The 9879-nt window shown below is 49.0% G+C and overlaps 1 protein-coding gene across 4 annotated transcripts in view; it reads left to right on the top strand.

Moving 5' to 3' along the window:
- Positions 1-2603: 2603 nt before the first annotated feature.
- The window catches only part of Phactr2 (phosphatase and actin regulator 2), a 269237-nt gene continuing 261961 nt past the window's right edge, over positions 2604-9879 (top strand). Inside the window, exon 1 of one of the 4 annotated variants that reach the window (XM_017589103.3) lies at positions 2604-3090. In XM_017589103.3, coding sequence (XP_017444592.1) covers positions 2868-3090 — 223 coding nt within the window. In that variant the 5' untranslated portion in view covers positions 2604-2867. The remainder of the gene's footprint in view (positions 3091-9879) is intronic. The other 3 variants (XM_017589101.3, XM_017589098.3, XM_017589102.3) reach the window with 3 other exon arrangements.

The raw sequence follows: 9879 nt of genomic DNA, 5'->3' as shown, positions 1-9879 counted from the left end.
TAAATATGCATATGAACAACACCTACAGCTCTCATGCAAGGAAGGAAGGAAGGACAAAGAAGAAAGGGCCAATAGATCACCAAATGTGATCCCGAGCCAAGACTGGGATGGTGATTCTTTGGGAACTCATCTCTGCACAGTTCAAAGCCGCGGGTAATGATTTCCCAGGCAAAGTCTGTCAAAGGCAAAAATAAGGACTGATGCTGGCACTCCAAGCAATTCGAAAAGATGCCAGCAAGAGGATGGGACAGAGACAGGACTGGAGTCACACCAGGGGAGATGAGTATTCTAGAAACCAGAGAGACAGAGTCTTGAAAGAAGCCAATGTCCAAGTGCCTTCGAGTCAGATCAAACAACAGCAGGAAGTCCCCAGACATGGGCATCTTGGTTCTCTGAGTTGATGGCTGCCAATGGCGCTCTACAAAGTAGTGGAGTGAGAAGTCACACTGCAGCTACAAAGGAAAGCATAGAAAACAGAGAACAGAAGGACGCAGGAATAGGGGCGTGGAAATGGTGTGGGATTGAAGGGGATAAACTGAGGGAAAGAGTAGATAGAGAGAGATACTAGCACAGTGCCTGGTCTATAAAAGGCATTCAGAGACATTTGTCAAATAACACTTGAAGTGCTGAGCTGCTAAACCAGTGACTAACGTAAAGATGTCAGGGAAGACCTCTTGGGTTCTAAAGCACCTGCTTAGCCATTTGTCTTCACGACAGAAGACACAGATCAACCAAAGGATGGAGAGGCAGAGCCTGAAGGATGTGTGCCTACTCACGAAGCAGGCAACGGGAGAAAGAGATGGTACATCTCCTGGTGAGTCAACTGGAATGCATGCTTCAGAACGAAGATGGGCTTGCAAGCTGGAGAGAGAACCCCAGAGGACACCGTTGGAAGATGGGCATTCACAACAGTAGGTGTGGGACACCGTGGATGGCAAGCTGGCAAACGTGGTGACACGCTCCACCGTAATGTAAGTTTTCCACTGTGATGTAAGTATACATTGTAACGTATACTCTCATGAACTAATCTAATTATGATCTGAAACAATCTAAGGGTGATTATTTTGGCTTGGGATAACCTCTAAGTGCCCCCACTACCTTATCACTGCTCTCTCTGAAATCACAGAGCTTTCTTCTCCTAAACCACACGAGAAACCAAGAAAGTGGTGTACGCTTAGAGTGCAGTCATTTGTTTCACATAATTTAGTGTGTCTCTGTGTGTGTATGGGGGGAGGGGGAGGGGAAGGGAGAGGGAAAGAGGGGGAGAGGGAGAAAAAGAGGGAGAGGGAGGGGGGAAAGAGAGGGGGAGGGAGGGAGGGAGGGAAGGAGAGAGAGAGAGAGAGAGAGAGAGAGAGAGAGAGAGAGAGAGAGAGAGAGAGAGAGATGCATGTATGCATGTGCAGGACAACTTGGAGGAGTCAGTTCTTTTCTTCCAGTTCGTAGGTCATAGGAATCCTTAAGCTCACTGTAGCAAACGCCTTTACCCGCCTATCCTAGCTGTCTCACCGGGTTTTGGAGAAGTGCTGCTTCACAAACTTTGCTAGCAGGAAACACTTAACACAGGTCCAGATGACTTCTGCTGACTGTGAAAATATCCACCCCACCGCAACCCCACCCCCATGCATGCAGAGTTGCCGTGAGGAAAAAAAAAAGCCTTTTACAGCTTGCACTGTGAACACCGTGACCTAGTTGCTAGGTCTTTTCAGCGTCTTAGTGTTTGTCTAGCTTTATTCTCCTGGTTCTTGTTTCTCTCTTACCCTATGCTTGGGCTGATTTTCTTGTTAAATGAAATAATTCCATACAAGTCGAACTTAAGGTATGTGTGGCTGCGTGTGTAGGGGAAAGGGGGCGTGGCGTTGTGATGGCTGACTGTGGCCTCGCTTTCTCTCTCCTTCTCTTCCTGTCGCTGTCTACGGTGACTTTGTGAAGCCCAGCAACATTCCTCCACGGTCAGAAACTTGCAGAGAAGGTCAGCTACTTAGCTTTTCATTTCTGGACCAGCCGCTACTTGGGGACCTAATTGTGTAACTGATAAACCTGAGATTCAGTTAGCAAAACCAACGCCCCCTTTTGTCAGGCATCCCTTACCCATTTTGTCAGTCATCCTTTGGAAGACCCACACATCACATCTGTGACACTAATTCATCCCTTAAAAGACTGATCTTTTCAAAATCCACGACCTTTCAGTCTGACCCAGCACAGACGGAAGCCCAGGAATGTGGGACTCTGAGAGACAGAGATGAGCTTTGACAAGGGCAAGAGGTGCTAGAGCAGGGAGGATCAAAGGACCCGACTTCACAAGCGACTCTGGATCTGCCAGAAATCTGGCAAACCCAATGCCCTTTGGCTCCAGTGTTTTGCACCTGTAAACTACATATGACAGTCATTGGGTCCTTGCCCCATTATATTACAAGCGGGTCAGGTGTGTGCACGCGTGTCCCCCACCCCTCCCTGGCCAAGTGCAAATGAGACCGTTAACTGTGATCTTGCATCAACGCTCTGCAGATAAAACTCCACTTCTCTGAGACCCTCTGGGTGAGCCTCTCTGGGCCAGAGGCGACAGACCCTTGTCTTACAATAGAGGGGCCGCTCTTGGGAGGCGGAGCAGCTTGGGCAGGTTCTAGGGCACCAAGGGTGGCAGACTCGGAGCCCGGAGCCCGGCAGGAGCGAGAGCCGGCTGTAGGCGGCTCCTTCCTGTGCAAACTTTTTTGTGCTCTTCCTCCTCCCGCGCTGCGCCCCGCTGCTTGCGGCCGCCTCCCCGCCCTGCCAACCGGCCGGGGGCTCCGCGCGGGGCCGCGGCGGACAGCACAGCTCTTTGCGCCGGCTCCACCCTGCCTGAGCTTGCTCCCTCCTGGAGCCTAAAGCGGATGGCGGAAGCTGGCAGGAGCCCTGAGATGTCCCCGGACCAGCCAGACGGCCAGGAGGCGGTGGCGGCGGAGGTTCCGGACCCCGAGCCCGAGGCTCCCGGACCACCCGTGCCTGCCCTGCGCTGGCTTCCCGGGGACCCGAGTCCCCGCGGCCGCTCCCAGAGCGACCTGTCGTCGGCCTCGAGCCGGGGCCGCCCGCTCAGAGTCCACATCTCCGGCTCAGGTAAGGGTGACTGGGGATGGCCCTGGGTGGCCCTGGGGGGCTAGCCCCGGACAGGTGAGGGTCGCAGTGTGGTGATCTTCCCTGGACGTTGGTGGGCAGCCGTGGGGGCGGGGGGACGAGAGCAAGGGCAAAAGCTGTCGTCCTCACATCGCCGCCTCCTGCTGGGCTGCAGAGGCTTGGTGTCCCTCGGCTGAGCGGCAGGCGACCGGTGGGTGCGCCGGAGTGGGTGCGCCTCTCTTCTGCGCGGGTGCAGCGCGGCGCGATTTCCGCGGGTTCCCCTGGACTCCTGCTAGGTTGTGCGGCGCCAGGCGGCACCAGTGTTGGCTTTGGTTCTCGGGCTAATTTGGTTCTCGGGCTAATGGGTCTTGAACATGACTGTGGTCCCTCTGAAGGGTGTGGTCCCCTTACTTCAGGGGTTAGTACAGGGCTAGGAAGATGACCCTACTCACTCTTGCTTCTGGAAGAGCAATTTCTTAGCGGGGGGGAGGAGGGGTTGCTGGTAACAGGATAGGGGATTCCAGGTTCCCTGACTGTGAAAACCCATAGAGGTGTCAATGAGAGCTTGGCCTGGCTGTGTGTGGAAAGCCTGGGGCCAGTATTGATGCTGTAAAGACAAGCCGCTGCCTTCTGTCCTCCAAGGACAGGCAAAAACCAGGAACTTCATTGAGGCCCGGTGTTGCCCAGGCTGCACTTCATGATGGAGGACTAATGGCTTAACTTGGTCTCTCATATCTCAGTGGTCAATATGGAACGATGGTATGGCACACCTAGTAGGCAGATTGTCATTATTTAAAATGTCGTAAGAACTGGAGAACTTTTGTCTTGTAGTCCAACAGTTTTCAAGGGCGGTTTTTATAATTTCCAACTTGTGAGGGTTGCATGGGAACTAGACAAGGACAGAGGACATGAGAATGACCAGTTTCGGGAAAACGCTTGCTGATTTGAACTGCCCAACCCCACATCCGCCTACTGTGCCTTTTCCCGCGCTCTGGGGTCTGGGGTCATGCCTTTCTGGATGATTTTCCCCGTTTATTTATTTGCGTATGCTCACATGCAGGCACATCTCAGGGTGCATGGAGAAGTCAGGGGCCTTGCTGATGAAATCCAAATCCTCAGGCTTAGTGTCCAGCGCTTTTACCTGCTAAGCATCCTCTCCAAACCCTTCTATGATCTTGAACTTGACCTCATTCAAAGCCAGGTTCTTGCATTTCAGTCCTCCTGTCTCCAAGAATCCATAGTGTTTCTGATCTGGTTTTGGAGATTACGTTTGATAATGGCAGTGAGATCATTCAGTTCAAGTTGTGAGATGTCCACTGCAAAGGGTTACTTTGTGAACAGTGTTGAGTGGAAAAGCATTTTACCCTCTGCTTTGGGGCCAAACAGATTCAGAGCTGTAGGTGATCCTGACTGACTTTTTAAAAAATTAAAGGATGGGCTGGAGAGACGGCACATCAGTTAAGAGCACTGACTGCTCTTCCAGAGGCCTGAGCTCAATTCCCAGCAACCACATGGTGGCTCACAACCATCTGTAATGAGATCCAAAGCTCTCTTCCGGGTGTCTGAAGACCGCTACAGTGTATTCACATACATTAGATAAATAAATAAATAAATAAATAAATAAATAAATAAATAAATAAATACAATTAAAGGATTAGCCATTCCGATGACCCAAAGAGAAAAGCGAATGTTAGTTTAGCTGGTGACGATAGATAAACAAGCATAACTGTCTCTGGTTTTCATTTTCAAGGGTAAGGATTAAAGGCCGCATGCTGGCGATAGCAGTGAGAATCCTTTAAGTGTGCATGTATGCACATGCCCCATCTGACAGTGACAGGAGCAGCTATCTCTCTCCAAGGAACCTAGTTTCCCTGTATCAATAGGAGTGGCAGCTTTTGAGTCACTTGTCCCCTGCATCACAGAATGCCGGTGCTGAGGCAGGACAGTGAACTTCTCCCAGTGAACTTCTTGTATCTCGCCTTCAGAACTAAGCTTTGGGTCTCTAAGAGCAGGCTAGATATAAGCACGAACTCACCTTGCTTTGAATCAGGAGGACAGCAAATGACCCGTTCCCTAATGCATTTCCCAAGATAGCCAGAGCGTCTGAGCCGGCTGGCGTGCCCAAGTTATCTTAGGAACACAGTAGAACAGTTGATCTCTTTATGACAACGGTCTTTGGCCCGATGCTGGAGCAGACCCAACTTCCTGGCCCTTACCAGAAACTCTGGGCATGCCCAGAGGCAGTATCTAGAACTGAGTCCTGTGATTTCCAGAATCAGTCTCTTGGACCAGCAGTACCGGCTTCTAATCTCGCCCCCTCCCTGTCACACCTACTTGATCTGAATCCGTGTACTGAAGATGGAAAGATTCCCTGGGCTCTTTTCTTTTTTCTTCGACTTTATAGTCTAAGAAGTCTATATCAGACACCAAGTTTCAATCTTAGCTTTACATTGGATCACTTGGGGAAATTGAGAACAATAAGCAAAAAGGTTCTGGATGGCTCCGTCTCTGGGATTCTGCTTTTGATTGGCACTAAGTGCAGCCTGGGCTTCAGGTAACAAGGCATAGTCAAGCTGGAGACTTACCATTCCTTCGGCGTGCAGTATTGGAACATTGTAACCAGAGTTGGCCTAAGGAAACGGAAGTTTGAAGCACATGTGTTTGCTCCCCTCTCTCCCTCTACCACCCGCTCCTGAGACTCTTTCCTTGCTTCCAGTCTTGATTCCACTACTTGTCAAAGAGTTCTTCCTGTGGGATCATGTCAGATAACGAGTTAATTCCCTGGTGTTAGCCCTGGATGTTGGATGAGCGTCAAGCAAAAAAGGGAAATCGTCCTTGGCCAAGCCATAGAGTAGAGAAGAAACACAAAGAAGGATTTCCCTCTTGGGTTTTCAGACAATGGCCACTCCAAGACAAAGGACCACACTCTCCTGCCTTCACCCTCATCCCACCTCCTTCCCTAGCTTCCTATCCATACTTGAGCCAGCAATCCCCATCATTCTTAAAGGCCTTCTCAGGACCAGCGGTGTATGGAGACATCCAGAGAGCTCCTGCTGCCATGATTGCCCTGGTTTTTTTTTTTTTTTTTTTTTGCCAAATTTTCTAAATGAAAATATCACATAGTTTAAGGGCATAGTTTATTTACTGTTGGATTCAGGAGCTAATTTTTTTTCCACGTAAAAATACAGGCAGCTTGTCAGCAAACACTGTCGCTTCTTAACTTAAAATCTATACAAAACGGGCCAAGACCCAAATGCTTTTGAATAAACAGACTTTGAAAGTCAGACTGAGTTTTTGTCTTTTTTTTTTTTTTTTTAAACTCACAGGTCTTTGGAGTTAACCAAAACTCTGGACTTCTAAAATCTAATGTTCTTGTAAATAAAAAAACGAGCACCAAAAGTAGAATCTTGAAATAAAGTTCTCATCGTATCTACTCAGGGCTTCTCTTAACTTTCACACCAGTCTTGTTCCTCACGCAGAGATTTACTGGAGTGGGCGGCCTCTCGTGTGCTTTTCTCCCAGAGCTGTTCAGTAAGCAGCAGCTACCGAGATGCTGTCTAGGTTATATTTCTGCTGTTAGCAGTCTGCAAGTGTTGGTTCAGCTGTGAGAGAGAGAGAGAGAGAGAGAGAGAGAGAGAGAGAGAGAGAGAGAGAGAGAGAGAGGGAGAGAGAGAGAGAGAGAGAGAGAGAGAGAGAGAGAGAGAGAGAGACGCACACTGTTTTTGGAGCCATGACGAAATCTCGTCCAATGCACGATGATGGTCTCTGGGCTGCCGACACCCTAGGCCAGCAACCATGGGCATCTGCTAACTTTACATTTGGGTAATTCGGCATGGGAGGGGTTTGTGTTTATTAATTTTTGGCCTAAGCGGTGGCCATCTGGTCTGAAGCTTACTTTTGGTCCTTGCCTGATCATGCCACAGTAAGGCTACCTGGCTGTCAAACATAGGCCAATCTGGACAGCGTAAAAGGCCAGGTGCAGGGGGTACTAGAACATTCTAAAGTGGCTCAGGTTCTGCTCTTGTCATGCTGGGCACCTGGTGTAGACATGCGTGCTTATACCACCCCCCACCCCTCCACACCCCAGGAGGAAAGAAAGATGCCTTTATCTTTGCATCTAGGCCAGAAAACTATTGCCCAGACAGAAGGTGTGCCTTCCACCTTGGCAGGTTTTTTTTTTCTTTTCTTTTCTTTTCTTTTTTTTTTTTTTTTTTTTTTTTTTTTTTTTTTTTTTTTTTTTTTTGGAGCTGAGGACCGAACCCAGGGCCTTGCGCTTGCTAGGCAAGTGCTCTACCACTGAGCTAAATCCCCAACCCTCCTTGGCAGGTTTTAAAAACCTGCTTCATCTGTGAATGAAGGGGGTCTCTCCTCAGTCAGGGTGCACCTGGCCTGGGTCCAAAACAAGAAGGTTGTTGAGAATTTAGGCAACCGGTTCCCCTTTCTCTGTCACTTTCTTAAGGCTGGCATGACCTCAGCTTCTGCTTGACTCTCCGAAGGCAGGCTTTCTTCCTCTCTAGTTTGAGGCCTCACCCGCCCTCACGTGAGTTCCTTCAGTCAGTTCTAACACCCAGCGCAGGCACAAGACCCACCCCTGGGACACCCAGACCGTTCCTTTTTTGTCAGTTTTTGAGTCTGTGGTTGTCAGGGAAGGGAGTCTTTGTTCAAATTCTTAAGAAAGAACCTACTGGGTTGGGGATTTAGCTCAGAGGTAGAGCGCTTGCTAGGCCCTGGGTTTGATCCCCAGCTCCGAAAAAAAGAAAAAAAAAAAGAAAGAAAGAACCTACTGTGTGAAGCTTCCTCTTACAGCAGGCTATAAATAATAGGTCATGGTGAAGCCTGTGGATTGGCTCCCCTTGTGAGCCCATCCAATCCCAAAGCCGGTTTCAGCTGGTTTCAGAGGGTTCGGGACCCACAGTGGCAATGTGTCCATTTAACTGGAACTGAGCATGAATGATGTTGTCCACCCATTTATTTGTTCTTTTATTCATGTAGTAGGTCTTGACATCACTGTGTGCCAGGCACAATTCTAGACATGAGGCGTATAGGAGTGAGCGAATACGGTCCTACAGTCTTGGGTGCAAGGCTAAAAGCACGAAAGCTCTTCAGAAAGGGCATGGCAGACAGAGACAGTGTTCTGCAGGGATCAAAGCCATGTCTCCTGCCGTATAGGCAGTATATTACCTTGTGGGGACACTCATTTATAAACCAGGTGCCTGCTACCAGATAGTCTAGCTCACCACTTCTCTACTGTGGTTCAGAGACTGGCACGAAGCCGGGCACTTACTTTAGGCCATAATGTGCTGCACCGGGTGGTTTTGGCGTGGGAACACACCTTGTTGTTTCGTGTATTTATCCAATCAGGTCAAAGCTAGTGGGCCAAAGACAGAGGCAGCAGAGACACCCCTCAGGGACCCATGATCAAGTTGGGGGAAAGAGGGCAGACAGTAAGCTAAACATGGCGCAATCAGAAGCTAAGAGCTATGGGCAGGCACCATGGCAGCTGTGAAATTAGCCTGGGAAAGGTTCCCAGGAATGACCCCTCAGAGACAGAGACAGAGACAGAGACAGAGACAGAGCAGCACTCTCGATTTCCCCACATCGCCCCCTTCACCCCCTCTGCAGAAAGTGAAACTCAAACGTGGAAATAGGCACATGGGGAAAGGGAGTGTTTGGAAAAAGAATCAGCACATTAAAACCCCAAACAACTGGCAGGACCGGAGATGACTGGAGGAGAGGAGGATGTAGCATGGAGACCGAGGGCAGACTCTGAGGTGGCTGGTCACAGGAACACATCGCTAGTGCTACTTGTGAGCCTGACGGAAATACATTCTGAATGGGCCTCTCCCCGTTCAAGTAGAGGCCCTGACGACAGTGGAAGAACACAGGCGAAGGAGACAGAAGATCGTGGTTAGCATCTCTATGATCTTGGCCATCTTCCTTTCCTCCCTGTACTTGACTTCCTTAGAACTGACCTGGAAATGATTAGTAAGTCTAACACCTTGCTTACTGGATGATTGTGGGGGTGAAAGGTGAGAATGAGATCTTGAACTTTAAGGCTCTGGGTAAAGCGTGTCATTTGGCATACTTCTTTTTTTTTTTTTTTTCTTTTTTTTTTTTTGGAGCTGGGGACCGAACCCAGGGCCTTGCGCTTCCTAGGCAAGCGCTCTACCACTGAACTAAATCCCCAACCCCATTTGGCATACTTCTATTGAGAGGTTGGTTAAGGCACATTAACGTGGGTCTCTCACCTTTTGTACACTGTGAGACCATCACCAACAGAAGTCATCTGTCCTTATTTTGACATTCTTGGTGCCTAAGGTAGGGCCTCATACATACAGTATATACAAAAGCCTGCTTGATATTTAAGGGGCTGCTGAATGGCTAACTAGGTCAGATCTTTTAACATCAAACTTCTGTCAAAAAGTAGCCTAAAGTGTATGTACACACACACACACACACACACACACACAGAGAGAGAGAGAGAGAGAGAGAGAGAGAGAGAGAGAGAGAGAGAGAGAGAACGAACAAGCAGGAGGTGGGGGGAGTTAAAGTTTTGATTCCCAAATGTTCTAAAATGAAAACACACACATACACATACACAGACACACATGCACACATATACACACACATATACACCCATACACACATACACACACACACCCATATGCACACACTCACATACACACACATATACACACATATACACACACATACACACACACACACACACACACACACACACACACACACCCCAAAAAATCAAGCAGAAGATTTCATTTGCTTTCCCAAGAG

The sequence above is a fragment of the Rattus norvegicus genome, chromosome 1 (assembly GCF_036323735.1).
Source record: "Rattus norvegicus strain BN/NHsdMcwi chromosome 1, GRCr8, whole genome shotgun sequence".
Taxonomy (NCBI): Eukaryota; Metazoa; Chordata; class Mammalia; order Rodentia; family Muridae; genus Rattus; species Rattus norvegicus.
This window is presented reverse-complemented; position numbering and strand designations above follow the sequence as displayed.